Source organism: Orcinus orca, chromosome X (assembly GCF_937001465.1).
Source record: "Orcinus orca chromosome X, mOrcOrc1.1, whole genome shotgun sequence".
In the NCBI taxonomy this organism is placed as follows: Eukaryota; Metazoa; Chordata; class Mammalia; order Artiodactyla; family Delphinidae; genus Orcinus; species Orcinus orca.
This window is the reverse complement of record NC_064580.1, coordinates 102284256-102310771: the sequence shown is the minus strand read 5'-3', so window position 1 is coordinate 102310771 and position 26516 is coordinate 102284256. Positions and strand designations below refer to the sequence as shown.

Here is a 26516-nt window from a genome sequence, read left to right as displayed (position 1 = left end):
CAGGCGGATTCTTAACCACTGCGCCACCAGGGAGGTTCCCCCCAGTCTAAATACTAAAGTAGTGGGACCACTGAGCTTGCATAAAATTATATTTAAAATATATATTTAATCATTTTCTTCCTTTCACTCTGTAGGTGAAAACATTTTTAGTTCTGGAATGTAATGGTAATTACACTCCGTAGTTGCTACTAGAGTCGCCATCAGGGTAGTAAAATCTGATTAATTTGGACTCTGCTAATTTGTAATTGGGGCGATTTTACCTGGCTGAAGTTTATTTCTAAACGACGTATGAGGAATGGTGTTGTTAAGCAATTTAATAGTGTAAAGTGTATTTCATGGACTATATTTCTAGTTAAGGGAATTATTTTTAAAGCCTTTGGCGTATTGGTTGTTTGCTCATGAGAGAGAATTACAAATGACTTCTAGCAATTTATTAAATCAAAAGAAATGAATATAAATAAATGCTCATCATCAGATATAATGCTTTTCGGGTTTGGGGGTCTTTAAGAGTGTTTAGGATGGGTGGAAGAAAGCAGTCTTTCTTTTCACTTTGAACAAATATTACAACTGTTGGAGTGCTACAAAAACAGGTTCTGAACATTAAGTCTAAGAGATGATTTGGTGGTATTGGTTGATTTCTTTGGAGCCGAACGAGATTAGACCAAGAATATGTTGGTTTTTTGAATCAGTTGATTGTTCGTAGTAGAATAATAACTTGAGAACCTTTGCAATAAAGTGATCTTCGCCTGTTTTGGGAGGTTACCCTCTTGGAAATTTGGAAAACTCTACATTCACCCTATTTCCCCCTCATAAATATTGAGTAGTCTTCACAGATAAAGACTCAAAACACTTAACTACCTTGGTTTTACATAGGTTTGGGGGTCTTTGTTCTCAGAAGGAGAAGTTACATTTGCAATTACTACTTTGTAATATTTTCATAAGCTGGAAAGTGATTGAAGTTTCTCTCTAAAATGGCTCCATATAGCTAATTTGTAGCTGTTTTATATTTTCAAATGTTTGAGAATGCTTCAGGGCTTTGGAATGAGACATTCCAAACTTGCTTGATGAGTGTGTGTGTGTGTGTGTGTGGGTGCGTGCGCGCACGCGTGCGCACGTGTGTGTATTGTGTGTGTTTTCCTTCTTGGGGTTTCCAACAAGTTACCACTGCCAATTGTACCTAGGACCTTTTTGCTCCTTAACTATTAAGATTATTATACAAATCCTTCTAATGTAAAATATTGACTACAGTTTATTTGTATTAGTGGCACTTTTAAAAAACTTTTAAAATGTATTTTGGCCACTAAGATATTGATAAATATTCCTTTCTCTGATTCCTTTGAAGACTTCTGTGAGACAGTTTTTGGCGGGGGGGTACTGAAAAGAGTTGGAAATATCATTTAACCCTTTAAGTTGCTTGACTGAGTTTTTGTGCAGTGTTTTTGTGTCTGATCGATTGAATAAAAATTATTTGTGAGGTAGTGATGGCTGAGACCTATTTAGTATTTAATAAAGCTTATGCATTACTGGTCAATGTTTCAAAATAAGCTTTCTCTCCTTAGGTATGTATGCGTGAATGTATATACTACGTATATATATATGTTGGATTTCATAGGAAAATACATTGTTGAATGTTGATGTGTTCTTGAAGGTACTTGTGATTACCTTAGGTGATTTCACGCTGTATTCTGGTATATGAAATTACGTATTTTGCAATTTTTGAAAGCAGTGTCTTTCTTACAGAAATAATTACCTGTGCTTTTTGAATACAAATGAGAAAGCCTCTTAGGGACTAAATCTCAATCTTTCAAAAACTGGGAATTGTTTGGAAAGAGCATATGAAAGCCAGCTACTTAAGTTGGAAGCACAAGCTTATTGTTTGAATATACACTTGAAAGTAAATATGAGCTTTTCATCACTGCGATGAGTTTTTAAAAAGGTAGCGGCTTTCATGTCAATGGCGGTCCTCCTTTATTAAGCTTGCATTTGATGAAGATGGGTAATTCGGTTTTTAGGTAGAAGGTGGAAGGACGCATTGAGGGTAGATATTTAGTGATGGCGACTTGCCTACATCAGAAATAAAATTCTTCAGCCTGAAAATAAAGAGTTCAGCATAATACCGGTTTATCCTATTTTCACTTCTTTGAATTGTGTAGAAAGTGTGTGAGTTTGGTGCTTTAAACAGAAACTTGAAACACCCAGTCGCGTTCTGGGCATTTACAACGCTATTTTCTGGCAGTATTTTAAAACAATACAGATGAAGCCTCTATTTGCCGTTACTTTCATGAAATACGTCAACCTCCCTTTGACGGCAGCTTGAATTTTTGATCCTCCTTGTCAGTTACTAACCCCTAGAGGTTACCGGACCCGCCGCTGAGCTCTGGAATGGTCCCTGCTGGACACCTGCTTGGTGTCTCTCCTCTAGGCAATTTGTGAGCTGTTTGGGGGCGGGGGAGGCGTGAAGGAGGGTGAAGGGGAGGGAAAGGGGGAGAGAAGAAGGGGAGGGCAGCACTGAATTAGATTGTTGATAGCGTCCCTCCGAGGACTGCTATTAAGAGCACGCTATTCTGTACTTCTCTGCTGCAGAAGACAGAGTGATATTCGTGTTAGCACACAGCATGTTGTAAATGTATGAGATTTTTGCTCATCCTGGCTTGGAAATAAGAATAGGGAAAAGAGAGCAACTTGAATCAGAAGCTACTAGAAGAGCGTGCAGAGTTCTGCAGCAGTTTATATTTGTTCTTACATTTTGCCTTCTTCTAACTGGAAAACAGAGAGACTGGCATTTTTTTTAAACGGGCTCTTCCCATAATGGCATTCTTGTATTGTGTGGCCAGAGCTTGCACAGGAGGAAAGCAGGCTGCCGAATTTAGTCACTGATCTCTATTAGCTGTGGCCTAAGGCTATGCTGAGGTTTATATCCCATTTGTATTGTTGCAGCTCAAAAGAAGAATGTTCAGAGGATGACAAGTGTATTCTGAGTAGGTATGTTGTTTCATTTTCATATGAAACCCGTCTATTTTTTTTTTTTCCTGCTACTATTGGTCAGAAATCAGGTTAATAGGTGCAGAATATAGTGCAGTGCTGCAGTATCCCTGTTAAGGTAGAACAATGGTAATGCAAGCTTAAAATAATACTAAAAAAAAAAAAAAAAAACCACCCCAAACCCTAGCCGCTTTTATCAAATAAAGCTGCATTGTGTGGTATGCACAGTGCAGTCTTTTCAAAAAAATTATACTGCAGTCAACGCTTTCCTAACGAGGTGGCACTATTGTTGAGTTCGAACGATAGAATCATCATTTGCTTTAGGGGACAGGAGGATTTAAAGGAGGTACCTTGCAGCCCTATTTTACAGATTGGAAGCATCGGTTTAAGGGCACTGGCAGAATCGTTTGCTTGTTCTCCGCGGCAGCCACTGCTGTGTCAGTACAGTGTGGAATGGAAGTCATAGTTGGTAGTCTGTTATGGAAACGCTGTTTACTGTTATTGTAGTACCGTGGTGACAACATGCCATTGAAATGGAAAACGAGCTCTCCTGCTATCTGGAAATTCCCAGTTCCTGTGCTTAAAACATCCAGGTCAACTCCACTTTCTCCAGCATACATGTAAGTGAGAGAAAATAGGATATTAAAGTGGGATTTCATTCATGAATCAACCTTGTGACAAAAGGGGGTAGAAAATCCCAAACAGCATCCAAAACCCCACAAGATTAAAAACCTCAAGCTTGCTTACATGTAAATATATTGGCATGCCCACATTTTACCATTGTTTTGGTTTTCTAGGAGTTTATGTTTCTTTTCATTTAAAGTGCCTAATGGTAATGTAATTACTAAGATGAAAGTCTAAAGGTATATCTAAGGAATTGCATAAGGATAAACTTTTACATTGGTTGGATGTTTTGAATTTTTGTGTATCTGAAATACTTAAGATGACTTCTTTTGTGTAATGGCACAAAAACTGCTTATGATTGATGTTGATGTGTTAAATATGGAAATGCTTTCTATAATTTTTTGATGAATTTGAAACATTCAGAGTTAACACATTGATCAGAAAATGAGTCTTTTATTGAGGACTTGATACTTGAGTTCTGTATGAACATTAATAAGTTTGATATTATATCTTTCTCAGTTTTATAATTCGAGTTCTGAAGTATAAGTTTGAATTGTGCAAATTATAGTTCTATGAGTAGTTATTTATATACATGGAGTTGAAAAGTGTATTATACAAATATCTATTTTAGAAATTTATTTTAAGTAGATATGTACTGAAATATATTGGGATGTCTTTCTAGAATTTTTGAAAATCTTATTTTTTAAATTTGCAAAGTGTTGCTTTAAAAACAAAATCTTGGAGATATAATAAAATATTCTTTTAAAGTATTGTCTGTGATCTTTTTTTAGTAGAGGAAGGAGTGAGGGAAAGCTGGACTTTTTTTTTTATTAAATAATTGTACGAGAAAAGCTTTTGAGTGAAAGTCTGTCTTAACTGTAAGTGTTCCCTTTAAAATATTTTTCAGTAGGACAGATGTGGAAAATTCTTCCCGCTTTAGGTCCATTGTGTGTTTAGAAATCTGGTGAGTTGCCATTTTATTACTTAGTTTTTGTTTTATATGAGGTTCAGATGCACAGTGGTATCTCTCTGGTTCTTTGAAAGGCTTTCAGCTGCTGAGGAAGTGTGCTTGTGCTCTCAGTCCAAAAGAAGCAATTCCCGGGAAAGCGAGGAAAAATGAGGACATTTCAGAGTTGAATCCTGTCATCATTTCATTTTCAGATTATTTTTTCTATTCCTTCTTAGAGATGCTTCAGGTTATTTTATCTGGGTGTTAAACTCTGTTTCCTATAAAGTTAAAATTTTAAGTTATATTTGTAAAAGAAAAAAGAAAAAGATCAGCTCTGTTTGTTTCTCAAAAGCTGCATTTGTCAAAAGTGCAAATTAATGGAGGTGACAAGTTAATGGAGCTCCTTCAAATAATTCGAGAAAATGAGATGTGCCTGTTGACTTTATATATCTTAGCTGGTGAGAAATGACCAAAGATTTACCAAAAGCAACTTCATCATCAAAACAAAACATACACACCCCAAACTAAAATCAATAGGTTACAATTAATAATGGTTACTAATGATTCTAGTATTCCTACTGCATTTTACTGTCCAAAAGATCCAATTTGTAGCCCCTGTTGCAGCTGATTTGCTACTTTTTAGAGATGATTAAAAAATACTTACATTTTTTAAATCCACACTAGCCACAAGCTCAGATACAGCTTAATACAACATCTTTAATGAACCACTTTCTTTCTTTTAAGTCCTCACCTCTTTGACCTGGTGATATGAGTGAATTGATTTAGATGAGAGAAGCCAGAAAATGTCATAGATCTTGCACGTTGGCATTGAGTGTTGGTAGTACACATATGTAGAACGGAAAAGTATATTTGAGGAGCTGGTGTTAGTCTGGACTATTTTGACATTGTGACGGTCTGTATTGTTAAATTGGCCTTAACTTATTTTTTTAATAAATAAATTAATATGAGGTTTAAAATATTATGTAAATATACACAGAGAATATATGTTAAATATAGGAGAAGAAGACTAGCCTGGGGAGTTTAAATCAAGTTTTAAATAAATTGTTTCGTTTTTGACTGATTTAGAGTTCATTGCCTTGCTGGGCCAGAAATAAAAATACCACGTTTAACATGTTGTTCTCATCAGTGCTTCCTTATATTCCATAGCACTTCTACACACAGATGATATTTAAGTTGAGCATATTTTTCACTCAAAAATTGTAAAGAGCAAGTTAGAATCCTGGGTCAAGTAACATCATGTTTGCTCTCATGGTCGGTTGGGTTGGCAAACATAGATTAGATGGCTACTTGTGTCTTTTGGGTCTAAAGTCTTTGCATTGAAATGGAGCAGTTAAACTCTGACTCTCTGATAGATTGTGATATTTTAGGATTTACCTGTAAAATTACGTATAAACATTAAAAATACTATCTTGAATATAGAATTCTTCCCAGTTAATATAAGCATCTTTTGGTATATTTGCTCGTATTGGTTTGTAATGTTTTATCGTTATTTACTGTGATTTGTCGAATACATATTACATGATTTTCATTGATGACTTGGGTGCTTTTTCAAAGACTGAAATTTCAATATAAAATATTTTTGCTTGTAGTAAAAATGTATTGTAGTAATGGAGCAAATATGGAGAAATATAAAGGTTCCTTATGGTTTCTTTCTAAACTCAATGTAGGTGCTGCTGGCTAGAACTCTTCCATTGATGCTGGTGATATAGGGCAGTGCTGCTATCCACTAGTGAAAGCTAGAATAGAGAATGTTTTACTTATTGCAAACATTGAACAGAAAAGCTTTTTTTTCCTTGTGGATTTAAAGTCCAAGTTGGCTTGCTTTCTGCTTGTTTAGAACCTGAACGTGAGTTAAAACCTTTCCATATTTTCAAGACTTATTGATGATAAAGACAATGTTTATGATAATATTAAGGAAAATAGTTTCTTATATAGCATAAAGTGCTTTTCAAATTGTGTTAAAATATGATTTGGGAAGGGTGGAGTATCATAAAGACAAAAGATTTGGGAAAATAATCCTTTGGCCTCCACATAGCTTGATTACCAAATATTATTTAGTCTCTATTAGGTAGAGTCTCCCTTCAGCTTCAGTTTTGAACACTTGCAAGGGTGGTGTGCCATCCATGTGGAATTCTGAAGGGACTGTCTTGATCAAAATCTGACTGATGTGTTTGTGTTACACTCTGTTCAGCAGAAGGTTGAAGTTCAACCTTAGCCTGAAGGAGTATCTCCTGGTCAGCGTAAGCTAAATTAGTAGACTCTGCTCCTGACAGGTGTGAACCATGTAAATTAACCTGTCAATTTGCCTAAATTAATAAAGCTGAAAGGGCAGTCACTTCTAAGCGGTTTTCTGGTGTTTTGGTATTCATTGTTTTCAGGCAGCAAATGATTCCTTCAGGCTGATGTTATAGGGTTAATGTATTGTTAGATTCCAAGGACACACTGAAATAGAACAGAATTAGCATTAGCTATCTTTTATCTTCCTTCACAAGCAGTTAAGTCTCGCTAATAATGGTGTGGCCACAAGGAGGAAGACAATAGGTAAGAATTAACCAGCACAATGTAACAGTGAATCATAGCAAGCCAGACAATGGGTATAGAATGAGTGTTAGTGAATTAGACTTGTCCTCTCTTAGCCGATACACTTGTATTCAGTTAGCATCCTGTTTACAACTATTTTGTTTACTATGTAAAATATATTTTAGAGTAAGTGCCAATAGCACTGACTTTTATAGAAATCATTTTCTATCATTTTATCATTGAGATTCAGTATCTAGATTTCCCTAGAAAAACTGGTGCTTTATTTGTCAATAATTTGTCTAGATTTAGTCATACTATATAAATATTCCTTGTTTGTGGGTGATTCAAAGGACAGTGAAAATTAAAACATGCACTTTCTAAATTTGACATGTTTTCTGTCCCCTAAGATTGTCTTTTTTCTAATTTAGTGAATAAAATACAACCTTGAAAATAAAATAAAACAAAACCTTAGGTATCCTTTTCATCTAGCAAAATACTTCCCAAATTGATATTCTCAAATTAGAAAAGAATATAATTAGTTAGATATTTTCACAATTAGTGTATACATAAACTTTTGTTTGTGTCTGCTTAATTTGTTTTTTTACTACATATGCTCAATCTAACAAAATTATGTGGAGAAATAACATAAATAACACAGAGCAATTTAGCGCTCATCTGTAACTCCTGCAGCATGTTTCTTGTGAATTTCCATTGTCTGAACTTGCAGAAGGGCTAGCTTAACACTTATTAATGGAAAATCATACAGATAAAAGTGACCTTAGATGTCATTTAGAGAATCCAAATCCCCTTTAAAGCAGGAATCCTTCCTGTGACAACTCTGAAAGATGCCGATGCACGTTCTCCTTGATCACTGTCAGTGACAAAGAGCTCACTACCTCCCCAAGCCAGCACCTTTCATTCGTGGACAGCTCTTCCATGCATTGAGCAAAATCAATTCCTCTTATCTTTCATCTCCTATTCCTAGTGTGGCCTTCTGGAGCTATGGAGAAAAATATTATTTCCTCCATAACGTACAAGCCTGGAAATCTTCTTTCTTTAACCATTACTCATGTGACATGTTTTCCACACTCTTCACTCTGCTGGTTGTGCCTCACCCAGATAGTTTTTTTGTGTTAAACTTTATACAAGATACTACATCTGAATGAGATGCTCCCCACATGGTCCGACTAGAAGAGACCTCTCTCCTTTCATACAGGCGTTTTGCTTATCTTAAAGAGCCTGCAATTATATTATTTTTTAATCATAGCATTCATCCTGAACCACAGTGACTCAGAGTTTACAAACTTCTTTTCGGAGGTTTACTACTAGATTTCTTGTTCCTCCTAGTCAGCGTTTATTCTCTTGGCTACTTCAAATCTTCGAGTCTGAGGAATTCTGGCATGTGCAAATGAAATTAAAATTTTGTTTTAAAGCCTATTGTATGTGTCTTTAAAAAGATCTCTTAAAACCATTGAATGTATCTGAGGAATATTGCACACAAGAAACTTACAAGACAGAAAGCTAGTATTTCGGATGCTTTCAGCAATTTCCAAGAATTTTACTTGTCGAAAATTTATCTAGATTCTTTGTTTTTTTATGCCTAAATGAGTGTTACTTCCAAGTACCCCTCAAAACATTTCCCCAGAGGGAAGAGAGACGGAAATGCAAATCTTTCACCATCGTGCGAAGTCTGGAGTTACTAAGAACTCTGAGGATTCCAGACATTCTGCTTGAAATTTAGAATATTTAGATGAGACCTAAATAGGGCCAAGTTAGGGGGAGGGAAAAGAAAGAAGGAAGAGATAGGCAAGTATCTGTATTAATGACTGTATTACTTGTAGAGTCAAGAATTATAAGCGCTGTGCATGCCGATATTTTAAATTGAAATAGCAGCCACAGTGTATTGCTTTATCTCCTCAAGGCCAAGAAAGAGGTGGTATAAACGTGAGATTCTTAGGGCATCAGTACATAAAGAAGTTACTGAGCAATCCACTTTTGAAAGAGCTCAGTTCTTTTTCAGTCACCTTGTATATTGAGTTTATAATATTCAGAAGTTACTGCCTGTTATGCGCCAGGCATAACTCTGCTGGGTATTATGGATATAGTCCTTGCAGCTATTCAAAATGACTAGACTTTATCTTCTATCCTATCTTTATTTATAAACAATTAAATTGCTTGATTTATTTTGCTCCTGTGAAAATGCTAAACCAAGACAACCAGTTTAAATAACATTCTTGTTTACTGTGCTTGCATTATTGATAATGGATTTAATGGCAATAAAACTACTACAGAGGAGAAATGTATCTGGGCTCACTGAGGAGATATGAACTGGATATAGATACCAGATTTTAAAGTGCATATTCCTATTGTGATGATCATTTCGCAATATATACAAATATCAAATCATTATGTTGTACACCTGAAACTAATACAATGTATGTCAGTTATACTCCAATATTTAAACAAAGAAAAAAAGAGAAAGTACATATTCCATAAGATGGAAAATGATGCAATTTACATTTAAACTTGATAGTCACTTTTTCAAACAAGAGAAATGGAGTGCCATTCTTTAAGTTGGACGGGGCTTAGGTACTTTATAGCACACAGGTGTATATATTTTTACCTTACAAGCATCAACAGTTTGATCCCAGACTATATGATGTAACCTTAGAGAAAAATAAAATTATATTATGTTTCCAATTATAGTAAAATATTTTCACTGGCATGACTTACTAGGATGAGGGTATATGTTGTTTTTAACCCAATTTTGCGACATTTATGGTATGGTAAGACAGGAGCATGCCCAACTCGTTGGACAATTCTTCTTATGATATGGTTCAGTGGAGAAATGAAATAACATGTTTCCATAAGAAAAATGTAATTAAAAACAACTTTCAGAATTCTTGAATCTAGCCTATACAACAGATATTGTAAATTTCATGTGAAACATATTTATTTGCAATTTTCAAAAATGTCCTGGTTTAACATAGTTAAATGGAATACAATTTATTGAGTGCTACTATAAAAGTGCAAAGCACAGTGTGAAAACTTCCCCAGTTTTGCTGTATGGGGAGACACTGCTTTGGGAAATATTCCCGGTGTTCTCCTTACTTGTTGCAAGTAGTAATAAATCCTTCCCTCACTGGAAAAAAAAAGTGCCAAGCACTTTGGAAGCTGCCTCCCAAACACTCTATAAGGGTAAGTCTTTTCCCTGTTTTACTCTAAGGGCACAGTGGTTCCGAGAAGTTAGTTAACTTGCTCAACGTTACACTTCAAGTAAGAGGTGAAGTGAAAATTCAAACGCAGTTCTGCTTGATTTCAATGATCTTGACTCCTCTAATGCCTTTTTCTTTTTATAGACTCTTGCTACTTTCATGCCATCTACTAATTAGGAAATATCTCACTAGAATTCGAAGAACAAAGGAGTATAACAGATGAGATAAACTTTTTTGAATTGGGTGGTGGTACAGGGAGAAGTTAGCTTTACTTTGTGGTACTGTCAAGTGGTGAAGTTGCAGGAAAATACTGGGGCAATTATCTTTACTTACTGATATGATACTGGGATTAACCTCATTGTTTCCTATTTCTTTCGAAACACTATTCTACCTTCGTTGGCCAACCACCTTTTCTCCCCCCAGTAATTAGCTGCCATTGACTGGAGCAGATGTGCTCTGTTTATCACAGTCCTAGGGTACTAACCAGTCAGCATGTTTAGTACTTTCTTGTGGACATGATTGTCCCATTGCTTGATTGTGTGCAGGCACTGAGAAAAACCTCCACGTATGAGTTTTCTATTGCTGCCATAACAAATTGCTGCAAACTAATGGCTTAAAACGTCACAAATTTGTTATGTTATAGTTTTTTAGGTCAGAAGTCTGGTATGGGTCTCACTGGGCTAAAATCACGGTGTTGGTGGAGCTGTGTTTGCTTCTGGGGCTCTAGGGGAGACTGCATTTCCTTCTCGTTTGGATCATTGACAGAATTCAGTTCTTTGCAGTTGTAGAACCACCGAGGTCCTTATCTTCTTGCTGGCTGTAAGGCAACAGTTGATCTCAGCTTCTAGAGGCCACCAGCATTCCTTGGCTTCTGGCTCCCTTTCTCCATCTTCAGCGCCAGCAATGGCAGGAGTCTTTTTCACATCTCTCTCTCTCTGACCCACTCTTCTGCCTTTCTCTTCCACCTTTAAGGACTTAACGTGATTAGATTGGAAGGTGCAGGGGCTCGATTGAGTTTTTGATTTAAAAGCCTTGAATACTGTATTTTAAAACAGTGAGATTTTGAGAATGAAACATTGTGAGAATGATACATTAGAGAGGCAAGCTCATTTGAGTGTTCGTGGACAACTGGGTTAAACTAGTGCCTTTGCCATCGCTCTGTCCTTCCTCTCTCCCTCTCCTCTCTCCCCCTCCTTTTCTCCCCCCCACACTTGAAAGTCTCTCACTGAAGTTATTTCTACAAATTTTAAAAGACCTTTGCTCATTTACAGCTTGCCCTGTAACATCTTCTATTTTCACTCTTTGTTTTTCTGGTTTCAAAAATATAGTGCTTTTCACTGATCAGTGAGATCAGAACATATCTTAAAAAGAGCATAAGTATCTTATTCAGGATTCTTGGACTCTAAGAGCTGGGAGGAACCTTAGAAATCATTCTTTGTCATACCACTGTACCTTGAAAGAGAATGTGATATTTAAGTCTGGTCACTTTTCCTCCATCTGTGTACATTCACATTTGATGAGTTAACTCAGTCTTAATTTATATTTCCTTTTTATTATTTTATCCCATTTCATCAATTGTATTACAAATTAATGTTAAAAACCAGTTTACAACAAAAACTTCAACTAGATTTCTCTTTATACATGTGATCACGCCAGAGATTTTTCTCTTGTCCTACACTGAACTGTGTTCCTAATTAACTCACAGTTCGATCTACAAAATACTTTGAAATAGAGTTTTGAAAAGTATATGGATGTTTTAGGTTGTAAGTAGATTATCCAATAGATAATCCCTTAGCATCACTAAACTGAAGTGATTTTCATTCATTATGAGCACTTTCCCTCAAAGGATGTGCATATGTAATCATTTCTGAATGATTCACAGCTAAACAAAAGTTCATGAAACTGGAACCAAAATTTTCGTCTAAAGTAGACCAGTGACCTGGCTCATTAGCATATTTTTCATAAGCATATTGCTGAAGTATATAGATAGATGCAATTAGAGACTTTTCTTTCAAATGATGTGATACACCATCATATGTTTGGCTTTCTTTCATATAATTATAATTGCAGATTTTATATATATATATATATTTTTTTTTTTTTTTTTTTGACTGTGTTGGGTCTTCGTGGCTGCGTGCGGGCTTCTCATTGCAGTGGCTTCTCTTGTTGGGGAGCACGGGCTCTAGGCTCATGGGCTTCGGTAATTGTGGCTCACGGGCTCTAGAGCACAGGCTCAGTAGTTGTGACTCACGGGCTTAGTTGCTCCGCGGCATATGGGATCTTCCCAGACCAGGGCTTGAGCCTGTGTCCCTTGCATTGGCAGGCGGATTCTTAACCACTGCGCCACCAGGGAAGCCCGCAGATTATAGTTTTGAATAGTGGATATTATTTGATTGCTGATGCAGCCTTGCAGATAGCCTGATCTGGGATGAATAATCCTTTAAAATAAAATAGCAGTAAGGAAAGTCGATGTTATTTATTTATTTATTTAGGCGCTTATATGCTAAATATGAACTGATACACTTCTGTACCAGGGAGCAAAGTTTGCAATTAGTTTAGTTACTGTGGTTTATATGAATTATGCAACATGGTATTTGTTAGTAGATGATGTTGAGAATTTACTATTATTTTTATATCACTTAGTCCTTTGGAAAGTAATTATTTCTTTCACTGTGATCTCTTTGCAAGCAAGTATCCCGCCTGCTCTTTTTACATATCTCCTAGTGCAGTGGCTGGCACATAGCAGGTGTTCAGATGTTGAGTTGCTGAATGAATTTTTAAAAATTTATTTATTTATTTATGGCTACACCGTGCAGCATGTGGGATCTTAGTTCCCCGACCGGGGATCGAACGCAGGCCCCCTGCTTTGGAAGTATGGAGTCTTAACCACTGGACCGCTGGGGAAATCCCCAGTGAATGAATCTAGAGAGAGTAGTTTTTAGGTCTGTAGCCTTGTGCAAATTATTTCACTCAAAGTGTGTTGCATTTCTTCATTTCATATATAGAGGAATCTAATAAATTACAATCTTGTTAGGGAGTAAGTTACAGCTATCTTTCCTACGAAAAGAACTAATCCAAAATCCTGATTCTGTTCCTTGCTTTCCGATAAGTACCATGATGCTGACACAGACTGAAAGTAATTTTAATAGAAGCCATTTACCAGTGACCAGAAAACTTTAGTCATCGTTCATCAAATTGTGATTTGATAAAGAAAGTAAGATTATAATCTCTTCCAAGAGAGCAACTACTCTTAAAGTTAAGAGTTATTTGACTTATTTTCACATGTCCTTTACCATGAGGGGAAAACTATTTTAGACAAATTTCTGTTTTAAAACTAGTATGTTTGTACTTAATTGATAATGTGTTTTCTGTGTATAGTTTGAAAACAAGAATGGCTGACTAGGATAAAAGGAAATCTGAGTAGGGTTTAGGAAAAATAAATTTTAAATTAGTACTCAAATAAATGATCCACATTTACTTATGTTCTGAATTGTTTTATACTTAAAAAGGCTAAACCCGGGGCCACGGCAGTGAAAGCGTTGAGTCCTAACCACTGGACCACCAGGGAACTCCCAGCAGATATTCAATTTAAATTAACTAAGTTTTCCTCCTATCAGAAATATTTTAAATAAATGCTTTTACACATTGCTTGGTTAACAGTAGGACAAAAAGGCATAGCAGTTACTAATGTATGAAAACAACATATTCTAAAGCAAAACAATTGATAGTTTGTGAATAAATTTGGATTTTTATTTATTCTCAAATCATTAAATATATATTTACTTTGAATTATTTGCCAAAATGTGCAACTAGTTAAGGAGGGCTAGTCCAAGGAGCCTTGAATGCAAGAGCGTAGGCTATGGCTTTTGTTCAGCAAGCAGAGAGGAGTGATTGAATACTGCTCTTGGAAAACTGTCTCCACTAGTGAAGGGGCTTCTAGTGTGTGGAAACCTTTCCTCCTTCACAGCTCCCTCCCAGAGGTGCAGGTCCCGTCCCTATCCTTTTGTCTCTGTTTATTCTTTTTTCTTTTGCCCTACCCAGGTACGTGGGGGGGTTTCTTGCCTTTTGGGAGGTCTGTGGTCTTCTGCCAGCGTTCAGTAGGTGTTCTGTAGGAGTTGTTCCACACGTAGATGTATTTTGATGTGTTTGTGGGGAGGAAGGTGATCTCCACGTCTCCCTCCTCCGCTTTTTTTTTTTTTTTCTTTTTGCAGTACGCGGGCCTCTCACTGTTGTGGCCTCTCCCGCTGCAGAGCACAGGCTCCAGACGTGCAGGCTCAGCGGCCATGGCTCACGGGCCCAGCCGCTCCACGGCATGTGGGATCTTCCCAGACCGGGGCACGAACCCGTGTCCCCTGCATCGGCAGGCGGACTCTCAACCACTGCGCCACCAGGGGAGCCCTCCTCCGCTATCCTGAAGGTCCCCCCGGTCCTCCACCCCACCCCACCCCACCCCGTCTCCCCCCGCCCCGCCCCCGCCAAAACTATAAATACAATCACAGTATGTGAAGATGCTATACTGTAACAAATATGTAAGTTATGTTACTAACCAAATCCAAGGAAGAGGTAATAGATACCCAAAGTGTGGTAGGGGCAGTGAGAGTGGAGAGATGGTGAAAGACGCATACTAGAGAGATACTTAGTAGTACTTTGTCAGTTGCCTGGGCATAGGAGAGGGGGGAGAACTAGGGGTCTAAGATGACTGAAATATTTTGATGATAACAACTTTATTTTAGAATCCAGAATATCCTATCTATGTCTCTCTTGAATGCATGACATCTAGATACATTTGAGATTCCTGAACTTCCTTCTGACTGACCAAGCTTCCAGGAATAATCATTAAGAACTATGTAGTCAAATTCATTTCCCTTGAGAGTACCTTTAAATAAGCCAGTTTTCTCCTTAAAGCATGATCTAGAAAAAGATTGGATTTGGGACATTTAAAATGACTTATTGCTTCAAGAAATAGCTTGTTGTAGATGGGATGAGTTGAGGGGAATAGCATTTAGGCCAGCATTTTCCAACTAGCTGGCCAAACTTTTGACACCCTGACACTCATCTTGGTGAGTCTTCTCTGCGTCCTTCTCACCTGCACTCCGAGAGTCAGAAATTATAAATTGGGGTATGAAACACTGGTTTAAAGGACGGTATGGAAGGAAGGAAGGGAATGCTTCTCTCTTGCTTAATATCCTTCTGTCCTATTTGTCTCAAACAGACGGAGGCAGTACTTCATTACTACTTCACAATTCATAGATCGCTTCTGCAAAACACATACACAGTCTGAAAATGCTCCAATTAGCTTCTATTCAAAATTCCCACTTAGATGACTGGGAAATGTGAGTGCTGGATGCCTACTGTCATGTTGTTTAAATTATACGGTCTGCCTCTACCCTTTTTGCGTTCCACCCAAGAACACAAACTTTCTTTAAGCCAGAGACCATAATGTTCCTAAAAAGAAACACCTTTCCCTCAAAGTGGCAAACTCCTCAATGAATTATAATTTGCATCTACTCCCTCAAAAAAAAAAAATAACCAGTCTCCCTTTCAGGAAGTCATTACCAATTTTATCAAGAATACTTACTATTTGGGGTAAACATAGTCATGGTACATAAATACTTTATGCAAAGGACTCCTTCCTTAGCGTTGCTGTACGATGGACAAAATCTTATAAAAGTGTTTTTTTTCTTGTTTTTTTTTTTTTTTTTTTTTTTTTTGCGGTACGCGGGCCTCTCACTGTTGTGGCCTCTCCCGTTGCGGAGCACAGGCTCTGGACACGCAGGCTCAGCGGCCATGGCTCACGGGCCCAGCCGCTCCGCGGCATGTGGGATATTCCCGGACCGGGGCACGAACCCGTGTCCCCTGCATCGGCAGGCGGACTCTCAACCACTGCGCCACCAGGGAAGCGCAAGAGGGATAAGTTAAAGTCTTAGAGCTAAGTTTTATTTAAAAAAAAAACCTTAATGGTGAGGCAAATATGTACAAAGTGGAAAATAATGTTAATATGAAAAATTGTACTAAAATTAGACTTTTTGCTTCGCCAAGCTCCACGTCTGAAACAAACTTGAGAGAGCTATCCTTAGTGTTATTCTCAGACTCTTTGGGTTTAGAGTCTGTCTTCTGATTTCTCTTTTTGTATTACCTTCCCCTGTCTTAAAACTATTGGCTGTCATATTAAAACATTGGTGTGATTAAATCATATTAAACATTATATTTAAATGAATGATTTGATACATTCATTGAAATAATTAGAGATGCTGCTAGGTCATTGCAAAATCAAGGTTGAGATTTGTTACATTTATTACAGGCTTTGAAGACAGAATCAGTGGGACTCGTAGAGCTGCCAATTATAATTCTTAAAACATGGAGTACAGTTGGCTATTACTTTTAAGTTGGAAAGTCTTACTCTTTATTGTTTTTTTTTTTTTTCTTATCATGTTTCCTTTTAAAAGAAAAATAAACATACCCTTAAGACCTGGTCATGAATTACTGACTTTGCGAAGCTGAATATAACTAGGAAATTCAGAAAAGACAGAAAAGGATTGGATTTTTATCACTTGATTAATGATTCCTCCTGTTCCCAAAGAGATTTGTCTCAGTGATTTCTAACTGGTTTTGAGTTTGTGGAATCTGCCTTTATAATAAACTCTAAAATTGGATAACTTGGATGTTTGAATATTTAATAATCTGAAATTTTAGGCATGTGAAAGCTCAGTTCTTTAATAATACACTTTTGCATTGATACGCACTATAGCACCATAGTCAAATTTCAAAGTCAGTGAGCTACAGATAATAGGAATAAAGTGATACTTCGGTTAATATAAATCCTCTGGGAGCAAAAAGCTCCTTTATAGAAAAGTGGCATGCGTGTTGGAGCTCCGGTTCAGTTTCTTCATTTGGGGATAGAAGAAGGAGAAGGCATGCTCCTGACCTCAGGTATAGCTCAGACTTCTCACTGGCCAGGCTGGTGCTGGCTGTAGGGGGGCAGGGAGCATCCTTTCAGAGGATTATAACTATTTCCTCTGTGCACTGGGAATGGGACTATTGATGGTGATGGGAGTCCGTGCTGTTTCCCCCAACCTACACATCCATATTGCTCTCTCTCTCCCACCACTACCACTTGTGTACTTGCTCACCTTATATGGCTTCTTAAGGCAAGGGAGCTTCAACTTCGACTTAGCTTTTTTTATATAGTAGGTATGGAATCAACATTTAGAATTCATTTTTTTTTAATTGAAGTATAGTTGATTTACAATGTTGTATTAGTTTCAGGTGTACATACAACATAGTGATTCAATATTTTTATAGATTATACTCTTGTATTTCTGCTTCAGGTATCTATCATCTATCTATCTATATCTTTCATCCAAATATTATGAGAAATGTAAAGAATGAGAAATAGTATATAAACCAAGCTTCCAAACAGTAGAATTTTCTAGTCTAGATGCATGAGACTTGATGTAGTTTAATTGGTATATGAATTTTAAAAGGTGAAGGAAGACTAAAGTTTTGAAATATGGTAGACAGAAGGAGCAAACATTAATCTGAAAGTGTTTCAGGGACAGGATTGAGGTATTCAATGCAAATGCTTTATGGTTTGGATAATTAACTTTCATCCTGTTAGAGTAGACTATCATTTGTCATTCCATTTGTTTAGCCCAATTCCCTCATCTGTGTCATAGTGCTATTTCTGTGATGGCGATGGGTGGCTTTGGAATTCAGAATCTGTTCTTTTAAATGTTGGTATCCGTAATGTCAAGTTCTCCCTAAATCTGATCTGAGTTATATCCTAGGATATGCTCCCTCCTGACCCCAGATGTGTTGGGAGAATGGCATGAGAGATTTTTAGCATTGGTATTGTTGTTATGGAAGTAGTGGTAAAAGTGGGTAATTTTAGACTGAAGTAGTTCAACCAACAAATTGCTTCCCTATAACAGAATGTGTCTCTCTGAGATCTTCCTCATGTTTATAAATTAAACGCTGAAACGTTGATTGCTTTATGGCCTCTACTCTGCTATTTTTCATTTTTTAGGCTTGGTGTGATGGGAACAATTTGGTTTCTGGAATCAGACTCAGGTTCAAGTCATAGTTACCAGATTCATGGTGAGGCCTTAAACTCTCTGAGCTTCAGTTTCCTGTCTTTAAAATGGGATTGTTATGAGGATTAAGTAGCATAGAGAACGTGTCTGGCACACTGCCTAGTACACAGCAGGTGCTGGGTAGATTATCTTATTCCTATGTTAAAACTGACATCAGCTATTTATTAATGTGATTTTATTTTACATGTGACAGACATTTGCATATAAAGAAGCTTCTTTACTTTGGAAAATCATTTTACAGTCTGGCCCTATCACCTTGAAAGTTTTTTCTCTTTTGTGGGCTCTGGTATATAGCTGCAGCAGAAAAGAAAGCCTCAGAAAGGTTAGCAGCTATTTTATATCATCTATGCTAAAGATTTCCATTAGCAGATTTATTGCCAGTTGACAATAATGTACTTATACTTATGTCATTAAAAAATACAAATAACTAACCAAAGCTTTATCTTTTCTTGACTTCTTTCAGGCAAACACCTTGTTGAGGAGACACGTTCTCCATAGTTTCTTAAATAGTGATTAATTTACGCCTTCTTAAGAGAAGTTGCTCCCACGGGGAGATCGGGGACATCAGCTCCGTGCTTTGTGACCACCTAGAGGGGTGGGATAGGGAGGGTAGGAGGGAGATGTAAGAGGGAGGGGATATGGGGATGTATGTATCTGTATAGCTGATTCACTTTGTTATACAGCAGAAACTAACACAACATTGTAAAGCAGTTATACTCCAATAAAGATGTTAAGAAAACAAAGAGAGAAGTTGCTATGATATTTATGATTTCCTTGTACAGTGATACCGTAAATGTCATTTTAGTTGGGACGTATCTTTATTTTTTTATTTTTTTAAATCTTTTATTTATTTTTTAAAGCAGTTTATTTATTTATTTATTTTTGGCCCTGCCGTGTGGCTCGTGGGATCTTAGTTCCCCGACCAGGGATTGAACCCAGGTCCCCTGCAGTGGAAGCGCAGAGTCCTAACTACTAGATGCCAGGGAATTCCTGGGACATATCTTCAAATATTTTAGGTTTTAAGGTGTTTTTCTTTTAAAGAAAATACCAGGCTTATTTTATATATATTAACTTACTTCATGAATTGGAAATTTTCCTTCTTAATTTTAAAAACACTTCCTTTTTTTTCTTAATGGAAATTGAGAGAATGTGTGTGTGTGTGTGTGTGTGTGTGTGTGTGTGTATCATTCAGTTTTTGATGGGAGGCGTGAAAGAGAGCTGATTCTAAATTTTGTGTGGTAGGAAGATTATTAATATCTTTAGAATTCAATGGAGAATGCATACTTTGAATCTATAGAAAAATCAATGGGAAATGACTAATATCATCTTAAGCTTTTAATTTATTTCTCATGGGGGAAGGAAATACCTTGACGGATTTAGCACTCAAATTCAAATGAATGTGAGAACAGGTGGCTGAATTTTTCCCCCACCTGCCAATGCAACTTTATAGCAAGAAATGTTTCATTTAGCAAATGCTACAGCTAGCAGACACTTCTCTGTTTCAGAGCAGAAAAACAAATGGCGGGGGAGTTCTTCTTTGAAGAAAGCCTTTTTCTTGATTTTCTTTTTAAATTGTGAGTGTGAGAAATATGTATTTTCTTTTTCTGGGGGACGGGTGGTGAAGCGTGAGTCAGTGCCTTGATTAACCAAGCTGACTTGTTGTGTTGTTATACCATTCATGACTTTTATTTTTGTTTTGTTTTGTTGTTGTTGCACTGCTTGCACACCAACCCACTGGCGCTGACTTTCAGTTAGAATAATATTATTACTCTGGGAAATTGCAGTATTTGAATAATACTTTTGACACTAACTCAGAAACCCCTGTTCTTTTGTTACGGTGGCATTATGTTATTAGAATTACATACACTGTTAGGTTTAACCACTTTGTAATGTGGTAGTCACAAGCAAGAAGTGCTGTCAAACTGATCAGGAGCTGAAGAGAGAAAAGTTAAAGGCATTGATATACTTTTACCTTTCTGGTTTTTCTCTGATTCACTTATTTTTTTCCCACAGAAATGAAACCAAGTAAAGTAAAGGGAACAACTTGACATGTATTCTGATAGTCTTGGGCAGTATGTTTCCTCTGCAAGTGCATGTATCCTATCAGCATGTTTTATTGAGACTGATGAGTGTCCTAAGACTATTTGAGGCTTTGGAGCCAAATGATGCAATTATGAGATACTCTTCCCTTCCCCATATGGCATACCAACAAACCCGATTGCTATAGTGAATTCTAAGTACACGGTTCTTCATAGAACATCGACCAAACTATTACCTCTACAGAACTATTCATTGTAGAAAACATATTCGAACCAGATCGACAGACCACTCTTGCTTCAGCCCACCCACCAGTAATACACAGTCTTTTATTGTCATGATGTTCAGTGTAAAAAGGAAAAGAATGTGTACATTTGATGATTTTAAATTTTTCATTAAAAAATCCATGAGTGAACAATGCCATGCCGATGGCAGGGGCTTAATATTTGTTTGCACTAGCAATTTTGAGAGTATATCTTCTACTCTACTCTTTTATAAGTTTACAGATTTGCATTAATTTGCATATTCTGGAGTATGAATGGAGTTGAACATTTTTCTATCTGTTAATCATTTGTACTTTTATATTTATGAATTGTGTCCCTATGTCATTTACACCTGTTTCCCTTGGGGTAATTTTTTAAATATGGAAGGCTTTGAGGCAACATTACAATGTTAGTATCACCCTGTTAACGCGTGACAATTGCTTAGACTATTTCCTTTGTCTTCAATTACTAGTACAAAGAAATGCCACAGTCTCTGTATGTTTGGTTTGACCACCTTTGCAGAGCTTTCAGTAAGACCATCAGGCAGTGCTTCCATCTCTACCTAATGCTCTTCGAAAAAGTAATTGTTCTCTTTGAGCAAGTGCACTTGAGTGACTCCTGTACACTTTGTGAAAGATTGCTTTCATGCTCTGTGGTCGGTCACTGTTTACAAAATAAGATGTGTCCTGCGGTAGTGGGGCGGGCGGGAATGGTGTGGTAGCAATATGTAGACGCTGGAAGAAAAAGATTCAATTTTTCAAAAGAAAATTGATGAACACAATCTCTCTCCCATGAATAATTTTACAGTTTTGATGAAATAGGACTATTTGGACAGGGTTTGCTTGATTCTAAATTGGCATGTAAAAGTGAATCCAAATAACAATTGTTTTTTTTTTTTTTTGCTTTTTTTTTTTTCCTCTCCAAATAACAATTGTTTAAAGCCGACTTAGGAATTATTCTTCCATGAGTCTACATAGGACAAAAGCCTTTCCACATAATTATCTTATAAACTTCAAAGCTATTATGTACTTATCTCCTGTAAACAGTTGATTTTTCAGATTGATGGACTGGAGGAGAGCAGAGGTATTCTATTATTAGGCAGTCTTGGAGGAGTTAGTGGTAATTAATAATCCTACTGTGTTTCTGACTGCCAGCGTTACCTCATGGAGTTAACTCTCAGACTGGGAAGTTATTTAGAACATGAAATTTCTTTAGAAAATCTGTCCTGAGGAGGTTAATCCCTCTGTACCGGGGTTTCTCAACCTTGGCATTCTTGAAAGTTTTGCCTGAGCACTGCTTTGCCGTGGAGACCTTTCCTGTGCCTTGTAGGATGTTTAACAGCGTCCCACCAGATGAGAGTAGCAACGCCTCACTACCCTGCGACCACGTAAAGTGTTTCCAGACATTGATGCCCCTCCCCGCACTGAGAGCCACTGCTCCTTTTATTGCTTTCAACCATATGACTTAGAAAGGATAAGATTAAAAATGTTATTTGTTCTTGGAATTACTCAGATAATCATTCCTTTAAGGATAGTTTGATGTCATTGTGGCTTGGAGTTTGCAGAGAGGTTTCACCTCCTTGCACTGTTGAAGAACAATGCTCTTCACATCCAGTCAATAGACTTAGTGAGTAGGAGATAGAAGGGAATATTGAATCTGCTGGGGAGGTTGACATGACATGTGCTGTTACTGATGCAGAAATAATAGGGAATGTTCTGAATGTTTAAAAGTCAAAAGATGTTGATAAGAAGTCATGAAAAAGATGATTTTAGTGAAGACTTCTTTAGCTTTTGAAGTAATTAGTTAGAAAGCCAGACATATTATCTTGCCAAGAATAGGCTGCGTTTTTATATTCTGTCTTTCGATTTTAAGAGCAAGAGACAAATGACATGGAAACAAGTTGTGATCTGTAGTTTATTAAAAAAAAAATACAATTTCCAGGATATGTCATAGGGGCAGTGCGGTTTCAGCTTTACTCCTGTCCCGTTTACATCCGTGGTTCTGTGAAATAATAATTGACGGTCATTTAAGGTACCGCATGATAAAGAAATGTCTCTGGAATGATCCACAGAAATGAGATTCTGTATTCATTCAGATGACATATATTAAACCTCTCATGTGCCAGGTTCTGTGCAGGGAATACAGAAACTAATGAAACATTCTGCTTGAATGTCCCATTAAAATAATTCTGGATGAATGGAAAATTTCTGGTTAGGGATACCAGTCACCATCAATCTATTTCCCACTTTTCCATTTGATTCTGTAATTAAATGTCTGTCTGCGAAAGCTGGTTAAAAGTATCTGCAAATGTATGTATGCTATATATCATGTATATAATTTCTTTTAAAAAGCTATTTCTGAAGCTAGTGGAAAACTATATTCATTTTCTTTTATGCTTGTTAAAATCTTATTTAAATTATTATCTTCTTTATTAAATATCCATGACAGTTGAATAAAACATGGTTATATATTATTAATTCATTTTTTGGTTATACTATGGCTCTAATATCGTTAAGAAGAATTGATGTCACCCTTAAGGCCAGGATTTTTGCTAATTATTGCAGGATTTAAAGCCATTTGGTTGGTGTCAAAATTCAAAAAGGAGGATCTTTGTTAAAAGTATGGTATTGTTGTAAAACTTTTTTTCCTATTAAAACTGATCCACTTAGATTATAGGTATGGTAGGGAAAAGGTGAAATCTTTTATGGTATTGGATAGAGACGAGTTAGAGAAACCAATAATTCAACCTTCGGGAAGTTAGAAATAAATAGGAAAAAGGCATAGTTCTAGCACTTGGAAATCCATTCTTCCTTCCTCCCTTCTTAATGTCCATTTTAGCAGTCTGCCCATCATGAATGCACAAACCCGTTCAGAGGCATGGGGCTCCCTGCTCTCAGGTGATTCAGAAGCAGTTTTAGCAGTGTATACTTAAGGAAACACAAGTCTGCCTAGTCTAAGGAATAATGGAAGGTTGTACCACAATGGTCAATTTTTAGTGTAACCTGAGGCCTTTAACTATTATTTCGCCATTTTCTCTGTGAAACTAACTACAGGTTGACTACAGGTTCTCTAATGCTTTTGATGGTCCCTGAAAAATTGCTAATGTGATATATACACGGGCATAGCTTACGTTTATTATTTTTATTATTTGTTTGTTTGGAAAGATGAAAAGGCCACTACACTGTAGCTGTTTCGCTAAATAATCCCAAGTGATTATTTAGTGAGAGATACTGCTAGAAAAAGGAATATTTCATGTGTAAATTTTTTTGTTCAGTTGGGGTTGATTAGAACTATAGTAACACGAGAGGAAGTAATGTATTAGGATGCCACAGTTAATCTTTGACTTTTACTTATGGGGTCTTTGGAGTTTGGAAACAGACTAAACTTAGGTTCAAATCCTGTTCCAGTCCCTTTAATAACTTTGTGACCTTAGGTAAGTAATTTGTAACCCTTCTGTAGCTCATTTTCCCTACCCTTAATAAAAAGGAGATACTAGTAATACCTGTTGCAATGGATTGTTTTGAGGATTATATGAGATCATGTGTGTAAATTTCTTGGCAAGTACCTGATATATAGTGACTGTTCAATAAATGATAAATGTTACGTTTACCTTTCTAAAAGTAGGGATTCCAAAGTAATTTTAACTGTGAACAACACAATTTGATGGTATTGCTACCTAAACCACCCAATACCAAAACAATTACTCTGGCACTAGAGAAACAAACCCTTTGTAATTATAGTTTTGAGCCAGCTTTTAGTTGATTTCTCAGTTCCCATTTATCTATTCTGACCTCGGAAAGCTTTTTACAAATATATATCTATTTCTTCTATGATGTAGAATGGTATGAGCCTAAAATACAGTGAAACAACATTCAGTATATTCCGTAGTCAGATGATTGGCACATAATCAGAGAGTGTCTGTTTCTCTAAATCATCCAGTTGTTGTGAATTATATGACAAGTTTTCATTGGTTTTTCTTTCTGATTTAAAAACCTTTTCAGATCTCTAGTGGAAGAGGAAGACCAACACATGAAATTGTCCCTTGGAAGCAGCGAAATGGGCCTCTCCTCCCATTTGCAGTCTTCCAAGGCGGGAACCACACGCATCTTTACCAGCAATACCCACAGTTCTGTGGTGTTACAGGTAATCTCACTGTTGCATTATTCATAGCTTTAAAAACCACCCAGGGTTTTTGTGGTGTGGGATGTCACTAGTGGGAGAGGTTGTGCCTGTGTGTGGACAGGGGGTTTGTGGGAACTCTGCCCAGTTTTGCTGTGAACCTAAAACTGCTCTTTAAAATAAAGTTTATGAATAAAAAAAACAAAGAGCAAACAAATAGAGGAGAAACCTTGAGGGGGGGAAAACTGCATACCTTCCTGATGTTAAAAAAAATTCTGAGTTCATTCTTTGTTTCATTTGTGTAAGGGAGGTCTTGCTGTCATGCCACATTCTTACAGAATGTTGTGTCTGGCAACGTTGACTTTTCATTATGTCTCAGCCAAGGTAAATATCACAAAGTCCCCATATTAAAGTTTCTAGTTCCTCCCTCACAACCTATTTTCCCATCACCTTTATCGTAGTTCTCAAGATCGTATTTATTTGGTGTCTCAACTCACATTGGCAATTGTAGGTATGGGAGTAGGGGTGAGGGCCGCTGGACGCAAACACACTGATACATGCAGAAGTAATAACTGACATCAAAGGAGAGGACAGAAAAACAATAGAAAGCCAAAAGAACACCAAAGCCCTGCAATGTGGGGCTGTGTAACGTAGGGATAAGCAGTCCAAGTACTTCTGACTATTGTGGACACTCCCTGACCTCGGTGGATGTTGCCGAGTTACAGAGCAATAGTGTAATGCTTGATGTCCATAAATTCCTTTTAGATATAGTCAAATTATATCAGTCTTCTCAGCTTAGTAAGTTAAGGAAAATAAATCCTTCTAAATCTATTTTTTAAAGAAATTTCCCCAGATGAATTTGGTATGAATGTATATCCTTGGTCAAGAACCATGATAGTCCAGCAGTATATAGTATATAGTATAGTATATAGTGTAACGGGAGACGGAAGCTTGCACTTTGCTGTGTGGCCTCGCTGTGTCATGTAATTTCTCTGGGATTCATTTTCCTTATCTCCAGACAATGACTCTCGAGTGGGAGATTTCTAAATTTTCTTCCAGTTCCCATCTGTGATTCATTGAAATCTCATTTTTCCAATGTTTCAATTCTAATGGGATCTGGTTCATCATATCATCAACAGAAATGAGAGGGTCAGGAAGGAAAAGCTTCCCATCTCCTGGTATCTTAGTTTATGTAAATGGTTTAATTGTTGGTTTTACAAGATTATGGGAGGAAGAGAATAAGGGGTCAAACAGTTAGGAAAAGCATGAAAGGAAGAGGTTTTTTGTTATATTAAAGTACTTTCTCTAAAGAAACATAGAAACTCACTTACCCCTCCGCTATACTTCTGCCCTATCCATGACCATAGTCATGCGTTAAAGCCAATTTTTGTGGTCCTGCTAATTTTTAAAGTTTACCTTAAACCAACTAATGAAAGCCACTGCAGTGCAAAGAGATTTAGAACAGTGGTCCTCAAATTTTATTGCATATCAGAATCACAAGGAGAAGGGCTTGTTAAACAGTGAGCAGTGGGCCCCATCTCAGAGTTTCTGATTCAAAAACTCTGAGGGTCGGGCCCAGAAATGTGCATTTCTAACAAGTTTCCAGGTGATGCTGTAGGTCCAGGGAGCATACTTTTTGGAAACACTGTTCTAGAGGCAGGGTCCTTTTTACACCAAGAGAGATGGCCTCTCC

The 26516-nt window shown here is 37.0% G+C and overlaps 1 protein-coding gene across 10 annotated transcripts in view; it reads left to right on the top strand.

Moving 5' to 3' along the window:
• KLHL13 (kelch like family member 13) overlaps positions 1-26516 on the top strand; it is a 184586-nt gene that overhangs the window by 121018 nt on the left and 37052 nt on the right. For 7 of the 10 annotated variants that reach the window (XM_049704680.1, XM_033415468.2, XM_049704682.1 and 4 more), the window contains one exon: positions 24706-24847. In XM_049704680.1, coding sequence (XP_049560637.1) covers positions 24706-24847 — 142 coding nt within the window. Of the gene's footprint in view, positions 1-2552; positions 3603-24705; positions 24848-26516 lie in introns of those variants that run through there. The other 3 variants (XM_049704681.1, XM_004285097.2, XM_004285098.2) reach the window with 3 other exon arrangements.